Raw genomic sequence first — 21,062 nt, forward strand, 5'->3', positions numbered from 1 at the left:
AGCTTGCAACTCTCTTCCTTTATAAAGACAGCACTTAATCTCATCAAACTAAGTGCTTGAAAAAGAGTTCATCAGATGACTGTATTTGAAGTATCCTGTTACATTAGTATGTCAGGTGGCACTATTTATATGAGGCACCATTTTAAAAATAGGGAGAGAGTTTAAAAAAGAAAAAAAAAGAGGATGGTACAATTTGCAGAAATCTTTTACTCTATTTTTTCATCAAGTCTAATTTGGAAATGATGTTTCAAATCTCCAGCCTTCCAACCCATTAGATTAGTGTGACTTTTCTTGCCTCTTAGAAGTGAAACATAGGGGGAGAGTTAACACAAATATTCCAAACTTTATAGAAAATCAGAATGAAAGCTATCTTATGTTTTTTAATAAGTTGGCTTATTTTATTTCCACATGAGCAGGAATGACTGTGGCAAAATAAAACACTCACCAAACTGTGATGATACCCTCTAGAGGATGCCTGGAGTGTTATATTCATGTGGATGCATACGATAAGGCAAGTGAAATTTAGACAGAAAAAGTATTTATATGGAGAATTATAAGTATTATATAAATATAAATAATTATATTTTTGACATAATTATGAAAAGCTACTATTAAAGACAACAAAGATCAAATGGAGACAATTTAGCCAGAAGACCAGCCCACCAGGTGTCTTGAGTGCACTGGTCCCAGTTTTCTGCCTGGATGGCGCTCCTCCTTGGGCTGACATGCCTCTCCTCCAGGAGCCTGTCTGAGAAACAGCCAGGGAGGCTTTCTGCCCCGTCTTCTCAGGGTCTTCAGGAAGTCCAGAGGAAACACCCTTCCACTTGCCACCTCCATCCCCATGGCTGTCAAAGTCCTCCTCGGGTTTTTTCAGCTCCTCGGTGCTCTCCCAAGGCTCATCTGTTGCAGATCGTTTCTCTGAATCGGTCTTCAGCTGTGAAGAAAATAGGACAGAAAAACTTTGTGCAGAAAAATCTATCAAGTGTGAATTGGGCCCTGGAATGTCCTTTCAGATAATTAGCTAAAAAAAAAGCAGCAGCAGTGATTTGTATTTCAAAAGAACTCCAAAGACGCCTCTATTTTTATCTCTCTCTTCATTTAAGTTTCATTAATTTTAGTCCTATAATTCTCACTTGCACATATTAGAGAATATCAGAAGAAATATGTGCAGAAAACTTCAATTAAATACTCCAGAGAGGAAGGCATTTTCTATGTCAAATCTAACAAGGAAAAGTAAAACAAGATAAAACTTAATTATCTAATATTCATTCTCGATTCACCATTCTCAAGAGATTCAGCGATGCATCTCAGAGATCAATATAAAATGAATCCAAACTATCCAAAATTAGACAATTAAAAATCATTTTTGGATTCCTAAACAATTATATCAATATTATAAAGAAAGATATGCAACAGAAGGCTTTCTGGGTTAGATTGTAATCAATTGAAAAAATACATATACACAAGCTGCCTCAGTTTATGTAATTACTTCAGACTAAGAGGCTGTGCTATATTTTAATGCAATGTAACATAACTTGTGGAGAAGGCAATGGCACCCCACTCCAGTACTCTTGCCTGGAAAATCCCATGGATGGAGGAGCCTGGTAGGCTGCGGTCCATGGGGTCGCTAAGAGTCACACACGACTGAGCGACTTCACTTTCACTTTTCACGTTCACACATTGGAGAAGGAAATGGCAACCCACTCCAGTGTTCTTGCCTGGAGAATCCCAGGGACGGGGGAGCCTGGTGGGCTGCCGTCTGTGGGATCACAAGGAGTCAGACACGACTGAAGACTTAGCAGCAGCAACATAACTTGAGGAAAAATCTGGCAGAAGCACTGGAAAAAGAAAGAAGGCAGTTCTTACCTGAGTGTTCTTTCGGGATGGGACAGTGATGTTGGAGTAAGAGCTGACAGAGGATGTGGTGTTCAGGTCATCGGTGCTGATGTTATCCAGGGTGTCGCTGAGGCCACTGCTCACGGAGCTGCTGTCATCCCAGCTAAAGACAGGCAGCAGCAAAGACTAAGCATAGGATGCACAACGCAATCACCCGAATTTCCACTTAACTTGTATCACGTAATTGGGAAAATATTCTTTTTTTTTTCTTAATCTTATGATGAAAAAGACTCACTTTTCATTTTCGGAAAATCATACTGTTAAGAACTGAGCACAAACCTGAAAATAACCTTATCAAAGGTTTGCTAAGAGTCAGTGCCTAGAGCACATACAGGGGAAATGTTTATAGAATGAGTAAAATTAATGTTGAGAGCCAAAGAATTGATGCCTTTGAACTGTGGTGCTGGAGCAGACTCTTGAGAGTCCCTTGGACAGCAAGGAAGTCAAACCAGTCAATCATTAAGGAAATTAACCCCAAATATTCACTGAAAGGGCTGATGCTGAAGCTGAAGCTCCAATACTTTGGCCACCTGAGGTGAAGAGTTGACTCGTTGGAAAAGACCCTGATGCTGAGAAAGACTGAAGGCAAGGGGAGAAGGGGATGACAGAGGATCAGATGGTTGGATGGCATCACTGACTCAATGGACATGAGTTTGAGCAAACTCCTGGAGATGGTGAAGGACAGGGAAGCTGGGCATGCTGAAATCCATGAGGTTGCAATGAGTTGGACATGACTAAGCCACTGAACAACAACAAAAAATATTGCTACAAATACTGCAAGGCATCAGGAAAAAAAGACATTATACCCATAAGCTTTGTTCCACCCCCCACCCCAAGAAGGCAATCAGGAGTCATATGGCATGTAAGAATCCATCCTTTGTGTTAAAAAGTAGAAAGAAACACATATACACACAAACTGTGCCTTAGTGAGGAACCAGAAAATCATTCCTCATTATTTCTCCTACCAATAACTACTCCCAGGGATTTACCAAATCTTGAAGATTGAGACTTATTTTATCATAGCACTCCTCTTGCAATACTTAAGGATTTCTGACCTGGACAACATACCATATTCTTTCATCTGGCCTTCCTGCCATCAGTCCTTCTCAATGAACTTCACTTGGTAAACTTGGGCCAACGTTCAGAAGTTCACATCTAGCCATGTCACTCCCTTACTTAATACTCTTCAAAGACTTCTCTTTACCAAAGCTGTAGGTTCCACAATATAAAGCTCCTGCCCTTCGAGGTGCACAAAGTAATCATCTGGGACATAAGGAAAGTATCTGAAATTCTGAATAAATCTGTTCTCAGTTGAAAGAAGAATACATAAAATAGGCTATATCAACGTTCATGTGCAGACTACCACGGGAACCCTCCCTCAGTCAACATGTCAGATGATGCAGAAGCCATGCAGGCTGGCCAGGGTCACCTGATGAGAAGGGGAACTCCAGAGAGTAAAGAGGTGAACCATGGCTCTCACTGACTGAGTCTCCTGTGAAATATCGCTGCTCACCTGCACTCTGTTAATTGATTTGTGTAAACTGGATACATATATCACATGCAGACAAAAGTGAAGTCTCATAAAATAGACAAGTGGCTTTAAAAAAACCATCTGCAAGTAATCCACACAAAGAGACTATGCATAATGGAAGGACAAGATAACCGCAAAGGAAGGGTAAACTGGTAACTTTTCCTACTCTGCTACGTGTACTTTCTGAGTCACACCATACATTAAAAATAATAGGGATGGCTTGAGATCATAGAGCAAACTGACTAGAGTGTAATTATCAAGAAGAAAATTTGAAATTTTAATTTGTAGAAAATACTGTTATCGATGAGCTGTCCCTAGGTGAGAATTTTGCTGAGATATAGCTACTGAGAGCATAAAACATGACCAAACACATTTATATATCATACTATTACCAATAATAATTATATTTTTAATCACAGCAAAAGGGTATTTTGTTTCACTGTAGGAAATACCTGCCATTTGTGGCTGCTCTAATCTTTTGATTATCTTCCCCACATGTTATTTTGATAATTTTCCTCACTGGGAGTCTTAGTTTCTCAAGACAGAATGTAAGAACCTCACATTTCCAGATTTCCTTATAGACAGATATGACACGTAACACAGGACCTACACATGCATCCGCAGTCACAAATGAGAAAAATAATCTTCTGGCAAACATAGTAGTAGTCATTCAATTTTTCTGTTATAAACACTGGCAGATATCTGGTCTCTAGTTCCAGGTTTCAGAGGTTCCTGGTAGAGGAAGACGTGATGCCCTAGATCTATGGTTGGCTAAAAGCCTGCAAAGAGTCTCATTATCCAATCACCCCAATTATTCCAACAGCATTTTTATATCACTTCATTCCTTAAATTAGATAGAGTCTGTAGTTTGAAACTAAGAACCTCTATCAATAATTCATAATTTTAAAAATAATATTTTTTTCATATATCCTCTAAATTTTTTTTAAGTTTATATATGCTATATAATACATATACTGGGTTTCCCAGGTGGCATCAGTGGTAAAGAACCTGACTGCCAATGCAGGAGACATAAGAGATATAGGTTTGATCCCTGGGTCAGGAAGATCCCCTGAAGGAGGGCATGACAGCCCACTCCAGTATCTTTGCCTGGAGAATCCCATGACAGCAGAGCCTGGTGGGCTATGGTCCGTAGGGTCACAAAGAGTTGGACATGCCTGAAGCAACTTAGCATAGCATAATAAGTATATTCTCATAGGAATGAGTGCATATAATTAGAAAACTTTAAATATACATACTTGAGCAACTACTTATCTATTTAAGTAGTTATTTAATTAGATTAAGCAATTACTGATTGCTATCTAATTAAGCAACTACTTATCAGATTCCTTTAAAAGATACATGGCTTTCTGGATTATGTGGCCCCAGACTACCTCTTCAGCTTAAACTCTCCATCCCCTGCCTGCCTGTGTGCACTTTGACTTAGAGCTGCATTCAGTTCCCATTGCCACCACATTGTCTGCAACCTCTGCCTTTGACCAAGCTACCCTTTGGCCTACTTGACTACCTCATACTTGCCTTATAAAGCAATTCGAGCAACTATCTTCAGGATAAATTAGGTAGCTTCCTGTCTGCATTGTCATAATACTAACGCACAGACTACAGGATGGGATGTAGCATACTGTTTTACAAATCTACAAAAATGTGTATAAATGGATCATTAGCCCATGAGTTTTCTGAGCACAGAACTGTGTGATAGTTTTCTTTGAATTTCTACTGTTTGGCAATTTCTACTATATGGCAATGACTGACATAAATATTGAATAAATTCTCATGTTTTATTGAGATTAAAAGAAAGAAAATTACAGAGGTAATCTTTCATACTTATATGAAATGGAGTTTTAAGAAATACTTATCACAATATATTAAGTACTCAAAATTAAACAAAAAGGAAATTTTACCTGTTTTAAAAATGAATCTTTTTAGGTAACTATTTCTCTGGCAAGGAAGATAGAATCAATATTTATAACTATAGCTTTCACCAATGTAAATCCTAGCATTTGTAACTCAAAATTAAATGCAACAACTCTTATGGAATTTAAAAAAATCACTTGTGTTTTAAAGCCATTTAAAGTCTCAAATGATCACACTGGCTTTGTGGTTAAAATAATATAAATGAGGGAATCCAAAATAAGATATAAAGTTTCAATCTCTCAACAGAAAAATTAAAAAATATATCAAATTAAGAAATATCATAGACAAGAACAATCTGAATTTATCTTGGTGTAATGGAAAGAACAATGGATTCCTAAAATTAAAGGTTTTCACGTGAGCCTTTATTAGAGGCACATAGTCTTGCTATTCTGAGCTCCCCACCTCACAGGGTAGCATGGGAAGCAAATGAGCCATTTATAGGAACCATTTTATAGCACTTCACACTTTTCCGTCTCCTCAAACTGCTTTACCTCCAAGATCTCAAATTCTGCAGTCTCATTTTTCGATCACAATCTTCCATACTTCCAGCATTCTAAAATCTACTGATTCCTAATTTTTAAGACTATTTTATAGCTACTTCCTGTTGTCTACTTTTAATGGCCTTCTTGTGTTTTTTATGCCACTGATTTCTTTACTGAATGATGCAGCATCCAAAGATGCTGGAACAAAAGGACTGCTAAAGTGAGAAGTACTCTATTAGTTCTTGCCACCATAGTGGTCTTCCATACCTGTCTTGACTCTGTTAATTAAACATGTTTTCCCTATTACTATTTTGGAAAATGACAACAAAGTCAATTAATGAGAATGACTAATATAAAAATATTATTATATATATTTATAATATGTAATAATGACTGCATACAGATTCAAGTTACCTGACCTCAGGCGATTTCTCAGCTGAGGTTCGATTTCTCACTTAGAAATTCTGCCTAATCCAAAAGTGATTTTCTTCAAACTCCAATGATATAGCTTTGTTTCTCTCTTCTTTCTCTGGATTCCAAGATCTTCCTCCTAGTACTTTCGTGAAACTGCTTTCACAAAGGTCAATAAGTCCATGGACTGAGTGCTTACTACGTGTCCTGCTCTTCTAAATGCTTAATGCTGCTGCTGCTGCTAAATCACTTGTCCAACTCTGTGCAACCCCATAGACGGCAGCCCACCAGGCTCCTCCATCCCTGGGATTCTGCAGGCAAGAATACTGGAGTGGGTTGCCATTTCCTTCTCCAAAATACTTAATATATATTACCTAATCCCCAAATGAAGCCAAGAGATAGACATTATATAGATAAAGGGGTTCACGTAGTTTGAATGATGGAGCTGGGATGTGAACCCAGGAATTTTGCCCTAAAACTTGGTCAGCACCTCTCTCCCTTGCCTCCCATCTTCTCACCCCCTGTATCTTGAAATACACCAATGATGAGTCTTTAGAGGCTCTTCGCAAAGTTCACCAGTCCACAGAACCCTTTACTTTTCTCTTCTTCAGGATTCCTTTGAATTCCTCAAAATTCAGAACTTAATCTTAAATCACCTTAGAGATTCTTTTTTAGCAATTTCTTAGTCTCTCACAGCTTCAATATCACCTCCATGACGACGAAACTCAAGTTTACATCTCTAATTCAGACTTCTTTCTTGATTAATTGATCAGCCTTTCCAGCCTTCTACTCTGCAGGTATCTCTCTTCTCTCACCTGGATTCACTGTTAATCAGGTTGTTTCTTATCCTCTTTATAAAGTCTGTCTCAGCTATAGGTAACATGGCCCTCTTTGTGTCTTGTATTACCCGTGTGTATACTCCTTCCATAAGAGCTATTAGTAAGAATCTGCTCTTATTAATTAAGTGATTAATAAATTATAGCTCCTCTCCTTTGAAGAACTCACTGTATATTGTGGAGGGCAAACAGGTAAACAGACTATTATAATACAAAATGGTAAGGGTTGTAATAGAGATAAATGGTAAATATGTGGCAGGACAGCACCCCCACCACTCATTAGAAGAGTTCAAGCATTTCTTCGAGACAGGGATACTGCGGCGTGATCAGAGGAAATAAATGTTAATCACTGTACCAGAGCATATATCGCTTGTTAGGCCACTATTTTTGGTGTTTTCCCGTCTTCTTGGTCATAATCTGGATTACCTGACGTCAGAGTCTGTGTGACATTTATCTTCATAATTCCAGCATATAACATGGTGGTCAACCATTGACCAGATGACTAGTAGATGTTTGTTAAATAAATGAAACAGTTTTACTTTTGAGAATACTGCTTCTATCCTACAATGTTAAGTTAGACTAAATCCAATAATAAATGTAGAATTTGAGAAAAAAAATGTGTTCAACATATTTCTTTGCTAAGTAATCTTAAAGGAACACCTTTTGACTGATGAAAACATGATTTTCCTCATCTTAAGGTTCTGTGTTTTGACTTTCATCTTTGGTTTATTAGAACAAGAATGTGCCCTAGGTAGGATGCAATTAATCTTGTTTATTATGGCACACTTACTGAACTGGAAAACTCCATAGAAAATAGCCTTTTTTAACTGACAAAAATGTTAATTTACTCAAATAATTAGCTCCAAGTAGTATGTCTCAAACTTAATGTATTTTCATCATTTCATTTTTAATTTCATTAAGATGTTCTAAGAATTCCTGGCTATATTTTTTTTTTATAAAAGAGCAAGTCTTTATCTCCTCCAAGTTACAGATTTATTGCTCTGCTAAGTTTTTCTCAACAAACTAGGACAGTTTAAAAAAAATTACAAATCTGAGTATCTTACACACACAGTTTGCATTTACACATTCAGTTATTTCCAGTTTTAAAATACTATGAATAAAGCTGTAAAGAACATTCACATACACTCCATTTATGTGACAATCTAGAAAAGGCAAACCTACAGATATGTAGGACAAATCAGTGACTGCCAGTGGATAGGAGTATGGGAAGATCTGTGGAGGCTGTTACACGACTTGATGCATATGTCAAAATTCTGAACTATAGAAAAAAATTATTGTATGTAAAGTTTTTAAAAAGTAGCTAATTAACCTGTTGGTAAATCACAATTTGGATATACACTAGATTACTAATTATTCTAAGAAGAAAGTGACTCTTTTGGCACGTCTTTAACATTTATATTTTTGAAGATTATTGACAATGCCAAAGTCTTTGACTGTGTGAATCACAACAAACTGTGGAAAATTCTTCAAGGGATGGGAATACCAGACCACCTGACCTGCCTCCTGAGAAATCTGTATGCAGGTCAAGAAGCAACAGTTAGAAATGGACATGGAACAACAGACTGGTTCCACATCAGGAAAGGAGTATGTTAAGGCTGTGTATTGTCACCCTGCTTATTTAACTTATATGCAGAGTACATCATGAGAGATGCTGGACTGGATGAAGCACAAGCTGGAATCAAGATTCCTGGGAGAAAAATCAATAACCTCAGATGTGCAGATGACACCACCCTTATGGTAGAAAGTGCAGAGGAACTAAAGAGCCTCTTGATGAAATTGAAAGAAGAGAGTGAAAAAGTTGGCTTAAAGCTCAACATTCAGAAAACTAAGATCATGGCATCCAGTCCCATCACTTCATGGCAAATAGATGGGAAAACAACGGAAACAGTGACAGACTTTATATTTCAGGGCTCCAAAATCACTGCAGATGGTGACTGCAGCCATGAAATTAAAAGATGCTTGTTCCTTGGAAGAAAAGTTATGACCAACCTAGACAGCATATTAAAAAGAAGAGATATTACTTTGCCAGCAAAGATCTATCTAGTCAAAGCTATGGTTTTTCCAGTAGTCATGTATGGATGTGAGAGTTGGACTATAAAGACAGCTGAGAGCTGAAAAATTGATACTTTTGAACTGTGTGTTGGTGAAGATTCTTGAGAGTGCCTTGGACTGCAAGGAGATCCAACCAGCCATCCTAAAGGAAATCAGTCCTGAATATTTATTGGAAGGACTGATGCTGAAGCTGAAACTCCAATACTTTGCCCACCTGATGTGAAGAACTGACTCATTGGAAAAGACCCTGATGCTGGGAAATATTGAAGGCAGGAGGAGAAGGGGATGATAGAGGATGAGATGGTTGGATGGCATCACTGACTCGATGGACATGAGTTTGAGTAAACTCCGGGAGTTGGTGATGACAGGGAGGCCTGGCATGCTGCAGTCCTTGGGGTTGCAAAGAGTTGGACATGACTGAGTGACTGAACTGAACTGAATAACTTAATGAAGCTGGGGATCTATTTTATTTATTTGGCTATGCACTTGTGGCTCTGACACTCATGTTCACCCCTGGATTTACACTGAGAAGCAAACATATGTGGCATATATTTAAAATGGTTTTTTTTTTTTTGCTTTTTATGTTGAATGATTCTGAAATATTAAGTAAATAAGTGTTAAAGTAATTTGCAGATATAAAACTAATTTCAGGGGAAAATGCTAATGCTGATGGTCAGTAATTTTTCAACACACACCTGAATGATAAGCAAATCCATTATTTTTATACATGATTTAAACAAAGTTGGCCATTGGTAAATAACATAGATAACATAATAAAGTGTTCACTCCAGTGCTTGAGTCTGGGGACATCTCACACATACAGTCCAATACACTAGTTGTATTTAGGCTCTGCAGACAGACAAGTGTGGAGATTCCCATTTATTCCATGAATGTCTATTATAAAATGGGGATTTTTTAGTTATAAGTTAGGTGGCAAAACCAGGAAATACGTAGAGGATAGAAGAAAAGGGAAACATTCCATGCGTATGGCAGAGGTAAAATGTTAAAAATCTCATAAGATAGTCATACTGAGAAAAATAGGCTGTTTTCTTCCAACCTAAATATAATATGTGATAAAGTACAAATATATGATATAGTACAGTATAATATATGAAAAATAATAATATATGATAAAGTACAAGTTCTATGGATTTTACTATATATTTCTTAAGACAAGTAATTTCTTCATGAAAATAAGAGGAGTCTCTGTAGTTATCTGTAAGACCATTGGGTGAAAACTTCTGGATAGGCTTTCTGTTTCTAAGGCCAAAGTAAATAACATTTGCCTAAGAAAATAAAGGTACCACTTAAAACTCTATCACACTCTGGGATAGCTTTGTTTTCCATTTCCACTGTTATTTTACATAATACACATAAAAAGATAAGTTATCTTAGAAATATTTAGACATAATGATCTTTGCAATAATGATCTTAAAAATACTGACAATCAACTGTTGAGGCTTTGCAGTTTGGTACTAATATGTTGTCAATGATCTTTTCCTCAAAACTAAATGAGCATAAAACCACTTAGACCTATTCCATACATTTTTTTTAAATCAGCAAGCATAACCCACTACCTGCCACATTTGAGCACTGAGGCCACTGAAGTGTAAATTCTACATTACTTCAGGGTCATTGATAGAAAGCAATGGCGCGTATCTCAACAACGATTCATTCAGCATTTCCCTGGAAAAATATCACCAAGAAAAAAAGAATGAGACATTAAAAAAGATTTTATAATTGGAGAAACCTAAGTATATAATAACATCAACATACTAAACACAATTTTATGTTAAAACTAGTCCTTTCAACCTATAAAATGAACATGGTCTTCATTGAGTTTTTTAAAAAAAGTCCTACTTTCAAAGGTATTCTGTCCTTTCACTGCTCATTAACTCTGCAGTGGAGTATAAGCAACGGGTTTATAATCCAGCTGAAATGTCGTTTCCTCTATGAACCCTTCTAGGATTTCCAAGGACACATTAACTCTTCCCCTGTCTGTACGTACTACCAGTGTGCTTCTACTGTCCTGTAATTTATCTGCTTGCAATGTAGGTACAGCTACAGGACTGTGGTTGAGGGCAAAGAGAGTGGCTTTTTTCATAGTTTCGGTGTTCAGGCTGGCATCTGGCCCATGATAGGTTCTTAATGTTTGTGGGATAAATCAGTTGTGAGTGAAAAAATGTTGCCTGCCCATAGCAGTAAACAAAGAATGCTGCAATCATCCAGCCCCTATGTGGGCCCTGAGGGGACTCTGGAGAGAAACAGCATGCCTTCCTTCAAGCCATCAACCACCTCAGCCACTCCCCGGCAGTGCACCCTGAGGTGACTCCGGAGGGAAACGCAGGATATGGATCCCAAGTAGCTGAGGTACACATCGAAGAATGATTTCAAAGAGCCCGGTGTTTTGCATCTTCTTGCACACAGAAAAGCACTGCATTGAGTCCCTTGAGATGTCTGGTTTGCCTTTAGTAACAGTAATATTTTGATGTTCTGACTACCTGTGTTGGTTGCAGAAACTCGTGTATATCTTGGCTCCTCCCTTACTTCTTTGGAATAGTCTCTCAAAGTTACCTGAGTGTCTGTGTCCCAGACTGAAGTCCTCAGTTTTTTCCATAAATAAAACATAATTGTGGTGACCCAAGGATGAAAGAACAGATAAAACCAAGGAGAGTCTTGGAACTCAGGAACAGAAAAACCAGACCCTTATCGTCCTTCCCTCCCCCATGTTGTAACTATTAACGGATTTCAGGTCCTCCTGAGCAGTATAACCTGCTCCTCTCCTACCCGATAGGGAGAAGGTATTTGCCTCACCCTTCCCCCACTCAGTATATGCACCTCATCCAATCAGCAAATGACCCGCAAGACCCCTATCCTAACAGCGTCTCCCACTCTACTAAGCTTTATTTCCCTCTCATTCTGTCTCATGTCTGGAAATTCTTTTCCAACCCATGCCCGGACCACGACAATAATTTCAATGCTTAGGTTGTGCATGTTTTTCAAATGACACAATAAATCATCTAGTCTTACAGTCATATACTACAACCGTAATCTATGGTTCATTTACTCATTCTAACACTTAAATGTGCACTTCATTAGGGACTGTGGTTAAAAAGGATCAATGTGATTATATGAGAGAAAAACCAATCAGAAGGACCTATTACGTCAGGTGAATAAAGAACAGCCTCTTTGAGGAGGCAGCTGGAGACAGTCATTAGGTTGACGAGCGAAGGGTAAAGGAAAGCAGTCTGTGAAACAGGTGAAGACAACAACAGGGAGAGGAGACAGCGAGTGTAAAGACCCAGAAGCAGCAAAGGTCAAGGGGACGCAGGACCGTGCAGCCCCAAGCAAGGGGCAAGTGTCAGTTCTGAGACTGCGAAGTAGGCGGGGCCAGCTCTTGAACGATCTTCTAGACAATGTTAAGACATTAGAGTTCCTTGGAAGTATGAAAGAAATTCATCAAATAGTTCCAAGCCATGAAATGACATGAGCAGATCTAAGGTTTAAAAATAATACTTCAGTGTTATGAGTATATTAGAGGTAAGGAGGAATAGTATTGGGAAGCTCAGTGAAGAGGTTATTATAATATCTGTCAGTTTTTGATGAGGGGGTTAGAAGTAAATTAAAAGGAGGCTGTTCGGGGGTTCCATGGTGCTCCAGTGGCTAAGGCTTCATGCTTCCAATGCAGGGAACTGGGTTTGATACCTGGTCAGGGAAGTAGAACCCACATGCTGCAAACAAAGACTCAGAGCAGATAAATAAGATTTTACAAAAGGAAGGCAGTTTCAAGATATATTTGGAGGTAGAAATGACAGGATTTGCTGGTGGCTGGTGTGACATAATAAGCAATATATATTTTGTTTCTATCCCCAGTTCCTTATACAGAGCTCCTAAGAGTTTTGTAACTTTTTTAGGTGATAGGTATGGCAGGATCACCTTTTGTTCTAATAGTTGGTCTTGGACTCCAGTTTCTAATGCAGAGCTCCTCAATTCCCTGAAATCTTCTGGGTGATAGGAGCATCTTTTGTTCTAATAAGACAACTCTTGGCTGGCTCCTGTATGGTCCATTGGTCTTTTTCTTTAAAACCACAATTCAAAATTCCTTGCACTTATATATTAGAGTGAGTGAATATATCACAGATTAAGGCCTTAGTTTGTGACTATATGAGACTAGATCATTTACTGACTTATCTCATGCCTCCAGTCTTTGGGAGGGAGAGGGGCTGAAGACTGAGTTAATGTATCAGGCCTATATAACAAAGCCTCCATAAAAATCCATAAATGCTGAGGTTCAGAGGGCTTCCAGGTGAACATACAGAGGTGCTGAGACAGTAGGTTGCCGAGAGAGAGCTTGGCTATTCCATGTCCCTCTCTACCTTACTCTAAGCAGCTCTTCAGTTGGCTTTTCACCTATATCCTTTGTCATATCCTTTACAATAAACCCGCAAATAGAAGAACATGTTTCCCTGAGTTCTGTGAGTCATTATAGCAAATTATAGAACCTGAAGAGGGTCATAGGAACTTCCAGTTTATAGCTGGTCAGTCAGAAACAGGAGGCCTGGGCTTGCAATTGGCCTCTGAAGTGGGAGCAGTCTTATGGGACTGAGGCTTTAGCTTTGTGGCATCAGATGCAAATTCCAGGTAGATAGGGCCAGACCTGAGCTGAACTGAATACAGGATACAGAGCTGGTGTCAAAGAATTGGTTGGTGTGGGGAAAAAAGAAAACACAAAACATTTGGTGTCAGAAGTATTTAGTGAGTGAGTTATATAGAAAACAGAAGTTTTCCTTTAGTTGGAATGTGGTAAGCAAGAGAAAAAAAAAAAAAAGACTAGATCTCTTGTAGAGTTTATACTGGCAATAGAGTCATGAATGGGTTTTTGGAAAAGTAAAGAATGCATCAACAGAACACAAAGCATAATTTCATCTTAAATTTTGTTTGCACTTAGTACCATTATTTTTATACATCAAGGGAAACATATATATGAATTTAATATCATAGTTTAAGTGCATAACTCTTGGCAAAACTGGCAATTCACACAAACATGAAGTTATAATTTCTCCATTTTCACTATTTCTAGTATGTACAACATGCTATATATTTATCCATGAAATATTTATAGAGACTACCATTATTCTGTGGGGGTTTTGGATAAGGAGAGCATCAATAAACTCTTTTCACTGGCCTTTTCATTCCCCTTTCTTTTTTCTAGAAAACAAATCATGAATATTACAGTTATTCTATTATGGCATCAGATAGGATAAGATAAACAAAAAAGAAAAAGCTCTTGTTCTTTATGAAAGAAAGCCCCAGGTAGATTTGATTAAATATGATGAATGATGTTAGCTTGAAATGAATCTATGTAATCAGGCAGATTTTAAGAATTAATGGTATCTGAGGCAGATAAGAAACATCTATTTTTGATTTTATTATTATACAGGCTGATACCATAAGAGATAAAATAATATTATTAAAATTATTTTGCTGAAACACATCACTGAACAGTGCCTATTATAGTTTAGCTAGTTTATTTCAAAGCCTTCTTTAATGATTCTGCGACATAGATGAAAAGTGTAGAAGCTTCTTTAAAGGTTTCCTGATAGCATATTAAAAAGCAGAGACATTACTTTGCCAACTAAGCTCCGTCTGGTCAAGGCTACGGTTTTTCCAGTGGTCATGTATGGATGTGAGAGTTGGACTGTGAAGAAAGCTTAGCGCCGAAAAATTGATGCTTTTGAATTGTGGTGTTGGAGAAGACTGTTGAGACTCCCTTAGACTGCAAGGAGATCCAACCAGTCCATCCTAAAGGAAATCAGTCCTGAATATTCATTGGAAGGACTGATGCTGAAGCTGAAACTCCAGTACTTTGGCCACCTCATGTGAAGAGTTGACTCATTGGAAAAGACCCTGATGCTGGGAGAGATTGGGGGCAGGAGGAGGAGGGGATGACAGAGGATGAGATGGCTGGATGGCATCACCGACTCGATGGACATGGGTTTGAGTAAACTCTGGGAATTGGTGATGGACAGGGAGGCCTGGCGTGCTTGGATTCACGGGGTCGCAAAGAGTCAGACGCGACTGAACTGAACTGAACTGATTAGTGATAAGCTGAGAATATAACATATAACTCACATGAAAGCTAACTTGGGGTTAAGATCCACTTGGTATCTTTTTTTTATCTTACGTGAATTAAAAAACCGGTATGCACTCATTGCTGCAAACTCGGAAGTCCAGAAATACATAAAAGAGACAAAGCTTTTAATTTATCTGTAATCCCACTAGAAGTATCCACCAAAATTTTGTGATTTCTGTCAAGTCATTTTCTGGATGTGTAATATATACATATGTAAACTGACTTCGTTGAGACATTGCTGATTATACCTGATGGCATGTCTGATTGTACCTTCTTCATTTGTATTACTTTATGATGATTTTTAATATCTTTAAATTTTCTTTGATATAATTGTATCAACTATTATATATTTTACCATTTCCATTTTAGGATATATGAAATACTTTATAATTTTTTTTAATATTGTAAATAACACTTCAATGAATATTTGTATGTAACTATTTAGGTTATATTTACAGTTAGTTTCTTAGGATAAAGTCCTAGAAAGAGAATTAGTGATTCACAAAATACAAACATTTCAAGCACTGAAGATGCAGAATAATAAGTGAGAAAGACATCATTTTATGCTCCTGCCAGCCATAAGAGTGCCAATCTTACAAAACTATGGATACTTTCAGGTATGTGGTTTCCTTCAGTAATTCAAAAGTTTTGAGATGTGAAATAGTTGCTTAATGTAGTCTAAATTGATCAAATTGTAAGTGAGATTACATTTTCTATAGGTTTATTAGGTAATTTTATAACCATAAATTGACTATGTTTTTGTAAATTTTTCCAACAGAGTTTAAACAACAATAAGAAAAAAATCTAATAATGTTTTTATATATTAAAAACATTTCAAATATTTTCTCTATCTAGTTCATGGTTTTCAACTTTTATTTATTACGTTTTAATGTATAGAATTGAAAATAATCCATCTTTGATCTTTTCTCCAATTTCTCCCAGGAAATTTTGCATGTATAATTTGATTTGTCTGCCTCTTTCTTTTTACATACTATTGTTATGGTAAAGTGAGAAACTAGTTTTTTTTTTAAAAACAGCCAGTGAATTTTATAGACATCATTTATTGATAACTATTCCTTTCTATTTATTATTATAGTTCACTTATCGAGTCTTAATGCATGGTATTTTAAAAAATGATTATCAGATATGTTCCACTGACTTACCTGTTGATTTTTGCAGTAATACATGCTGTTCTAGTATATGAGGTACAGTGTTGTGGTTTTTTTACACAGTGAAGACTGCAACTTCAAAATATTTATATATATATGTCTAGATATATATATAAAACTAAGAATCAAAGCCTTTAAAAAAACTTTCTCAAAATTACACTTATTAGCTATTCTTCTAAAAATTATTCCCATTTATAGCCATAAGGGCTTCCCTTGTGGCTCAGCTGGTAAAGAACCTGCCTGCAATGCGGCAGACCTGGGTTCCATTCCTGGGTTGGGAAGATCCCCTGGAGGAGGGAAAGGCTGCCCACTCCAGTATTCTGGCCTAGAGAATTCCATAGACTGTATAGTCCATGGGGTTGCAAAGAGTTGGACATGACTGAGCAACTTTCACTTTCATAGCTTTATTCAGTTAGTGCATGACAAGTTGACTGAATGATATCATTATCGCAGATACTGAGATTATAGAAATCAATACAAGATTATAAAGATACAACATTTGCTCTAATGTAGAAAATGTGCAATTTTCACTTTTGAGAATTCAGACTTTTTTTGATATCTGAACATTTAGTTATAGGCATTTTACTTAACAAGTAGCAATCACAGCCGCTAATCCTCAGCTAAGAGCTTCCCTTGTAGCTCAGCTGGTAAAAACTTGCCTGAAATGCAGGAGACCCCGGTTGGATTCCTGGATGAATTCCTGGGTCCGGGAGATCCCCTGGAGAAAGGATAGACTACCCACTCCAGTATTCTTGAACTTCCCTGGTGGCTCAGCCAGTAAAAAATCTGCTTGCAATGTGGGAGACCTCGGTTCGATCCCTGGGTTGGGAAGATCCCCTGGAGGAGGGCATCACAATCCACTCCAGTATTCTTGCCTGGAGAATTCTCATGGATAGAGAAGCCTGGTGGGCTACAGTCCATGGGGTCGCAAAGAGTTGGACACAACTGAGCGACTAGGCACAGGGCAGCAATCCTCAGCTAAACTGTCTGCTCTCTCATAAACCTCCTTTCCCACTCGAAATATTTTTGGCATTAGCTCTATCTTTCAGAAGAATAGGAGTCCTCAAATTACTATAATCTCAAGGTTGAGTGAAGAGAAACGTTATGTAGAAATAAAAGAACTTAGATAAAACCCGACAACTTAGCTACAGATCTATCCACAAAACAAGGTTGAAGATGGAAATCTGTTCCGTGTTATCTTACTTGAAATGGCATACATTAAAGTAACAAGATCTCAATAAAGTATTTTTATTTTAAGGGAGAAATATTATTAACAATGAAGAAATATGTTTGCTTTGAAATAATATAAAATAGGTCATATAAAAACATTCCAGATTCTTCTATTTTAAAACATTCTCAAAGCTGCCTTGGTAAAGAACATTCCCTCACAAGCTACTCCAGAGAGTGAATATCTCCAGGAGGAAGTCAAAGATAGTTCAGAATTAGAGAGATGTCTGCCAGGAAATTCACATTCCGGCAATGAAGAACCACAGATGGCAGCAGTAACAATGAAAACTTGCAGCAGATCCTGGCTGGTACACTTTCAAAATGGCCATTTATATTTCCCACCACAAACAGTCAACTGCTGTTTCCTTGTATCACATGTATGGATATAGAAGAGAAAAAAAATGCAAGAATGACACTTGAATTGCCTTCACAGGGAAAGGATTGAACCTTAAAAGCAAGAATGAAGTGATGACATGAAAAAAAAAGAATGAAGTGATGACATGAACCTGGCCAGGTGTCTGAGTCTCCTGAGACGTCCCAGGCACCAATGCATGGCTGATGCTTTGCCTGAACTATCTGTGTCTGAAATGTTGCCAGCTGCTTCCAAACGACTCTCTCACTTTCCACACCCCAGTCTTTGTGTCTCTGAGCATGGCTTAGAAAATTCTGCTTGATTTCTGTTTTCTTCCAGAGGAAGATTTCATCCATAGATGTCTAGTGCTAAACCTGGATCATAATATCTGACCAGATTCATCTTGTGTCACACCCAGCATGAACAGATCATTCAGAAAAGGTGACACTTTCAAAGATGAGGCAGTGGTTGGTAAAAAGAACATCTCTCACCTCAGACAGGCAAAGCGGAGTCAGGGTGCACCTGAAAAGAAAGAGGCAGGCAGAACAGAAACAAGCAAGAGAGAGGTCATGGAGTCCTTGCATAGTCGAGAGCTAGAGGATTTACAGGGGTTGAAAAGGCTCTGAACATAAGCAGGAGGAAAAAAAAAATGCAATGCTCAGTAAAAAAAAAAATATTTTGAGAAATGGGTCAGTCTCTTGCCTCAAACAGAGAGCATTTATATCACTCAAGCAGAAATCAATTTCTTCAGATTGGTGAGAGCAAACAGAAGGGTCTGACAGAATGATGTAAAGATTCGGATAAAAGCATCTCCTTTCCAGTTGGTTTGGAATGCAGGTTATAATGGTATTCTTTGGTCCTCTCAAGAGAGAAGAACTAGGTGTTATTCTATAAGCTTGGAGGAAGTGAGATAATTGGTTGGGGTGTATCCGATGTGGTACTGAGTCATGGGATTGATTACGAGAAGTGTATTTCTGTTTTCCACACAGTGGATTTCATACTGTCTTGTCTTAGCTTCAGGCATACAACAGATATATGGAAGACTCTTGTCAGGCTGATGTGAGTTAAAATGCTAGAATCAGCAAATGGATTTTTTTCAATAGTGTTTAAACCAAATATACTGCATTTTCTATATTTCATCTGGGTTGCTTCTAGGGTTGCCAATAGCCTATGGAGTAAGTACCTTTCACAGTTCTGTGGGAGTGTGGCTTTGAAAGCAGAATATGATCTGGAGCTCAGTTCCACGGTCATTCAGCTGTGATCCTTGAATAGTACACAGCGTGCATGATCATAATGGCCATCCTGAGTGCTGTCATGGAAGCACGCGCCCAAGACAAAACCTAGATTTCTCTATCTGGCACAACCTAAATCCAACTGGTCAACAAGCTCAATTTGTTCTATATTCCCTCCATTTGCACCTCTTCGTTCCCATTGCCACTATCTTAAATGATCTCACTACTTCCCAGCAGACTAGTACTGCTGTCTCCTAGTGGCCATCCCTTCCTCTGGTCTGAGCCAATGGATCCTCCAAAGAGCCAGAACACACTATCAAGAACTCTGCATAGTACAAAGACTCTTCCAAGTCTATTCTTACTGTTCTAACCTAGTTTCCCATGGCTTCCCTACCTGTAATCATGTGGACCTATCTTGTACTTTTTCAAGTCTTCTCTCAATTTCATAAATTCATGCATTCCTTACTGTATTTTTATATGTACATTTAAATAAAAAATTTTATATGTACAAAAAGTATTTTTAAAATTTATATTTTTATGTACATTTCCCCCAGGCTGTTATATAGCTTCAGTTCCTTCTCAAAAAAACTTTTCAAACACCCAAGGCTCTTAAATAACCCTCCTGTGTATACTGTGTGTATCCAATTCAAATATTTATACTCATTATAGCTCTACTCTCATCAAATTTGATATTATTTATTCTACTTATCTATGTTTTTCATTGGCATGTGATCTGTTTAAACAGAGTTTCTGATTACATATACAATGAATTTTGTAATATGTACAAATACCATAGGTTACATTTACAATAGGTTATATAAGATAGGTAGATTTCATTCTCAGAAAGCTAAAATATTATAATCACCAAATCTCTGCTTGTCTTTTAGACAAAAACTCTGAAAAATAAAATGTGGTAAGTAGGTTAATGTTAACACATTAAAATTCAAACGTTAACACATAAAACTCTGGGTTGAGTCCAGTAAGAATTCACGTAAGGTAAAAGAGGCAGATTTTGACATTCCTAAACCGAAGTGTTTACACTGATCTTCCTTTCTTTATCAGTACTTCCTCCCTAGGTGGTCTCATTACAACATACTGCAATTTCTTCACTTTATCCCAAAATATATGAAAGAAACATATCTCCAGTGCTAGAATCCTTGTGTGTCTCACTCTATAAAGGATAAGTGGAAAGGAGACTAAGGGAACCACACACAGAACTCTCTCCATCTGTGCCCACTCTGGGGTCAGGGCTCGTCCAGTGGAGTGGTGAAAGAAGAACTCCAGGAACCCTTCCACTGAGTTTATAAACATATATGTTCATATTCTTTCTCCCTTTTACCCTTACACTTTCTTTCTTTATTTATTGAAGGATAATTGCTTTACAGGATTTTGTTGTTTTCTGTCAAACCTCAACATGAATCAGCCATCAGGTCAGTTCAGTACAGTCACTAAGCCGTGTCCGACTCTTTGAGACCCCTTGAATCGCAGCACGCCAGGCCTCTCTGTCCATCACCAACTCCCAGAGTTTACTCAAACTCATGCCCATCGAGTCGGTGATGCCATCCAGCCATCTTATCCTCTGTCATCCCCTTCTCCTCCTGCACTCAATCCCTCCCAGCATCACGGTCTTTTCCAATGAGTCAGCTCTTCACATGAGGTGGCCAAAGTACTGGAGTTTCAGCTTCAGCATCAGTCCTTCCAATGAACACCCAGGACTGATCTCCCCTTAGGATGGACTGGTTGGATCTCCTTGCAGTCCAAGGGACTCTCAACAGTCTTCTCCAACAC

The 21,062-nt window shown here is 37.9% G+C and overlaps 1 protein-coding gene across 10 annotated transcripts in view; it reads right to left on the bottom strand.

The window, feature by feature from the left end:
• NAV3 (neuron navigator 3) overlaps positions 1 to 21,062 on the bottom strand; it is an 879,706-nt gene that overhangs the window by 95,478 nt on the left and 763,166 nt on the right. For all 10 annotated transcript variants that reach the window (XM_043446408.1, XM_043446407.1, XM_043446415.1 and 7 more), the window contains 2 exons: positions 1,867 to 1,999; positions 664 to 934 (listed from right to left, as the gene is read on the bottom strand). In XM_043446408.1, the coding sequence (XP_043302343.1) occupies positions 664 to 934; positions 1,867 to 1,999 (404 nt within the window). The remainder of the gene's footprint in view (positions 1 to 663; positions 935 to 1,866; positions 2,000 to 21,062) is intronic.

Source organism: Cervus canadensis, chromosome 25, assembly GCF_019320065.1.
Source record: "Cervus canadensis isolate Bull #8, Minnesota chromosome 25, ASM1932006v1, whole genome shotgun sequence".
Lineage (NCBI taxonomy): Eukaryota > Metazoa > Chordata > Mammalia > Artiodactyla > Cervidae > Cervus > Cervus canadensis.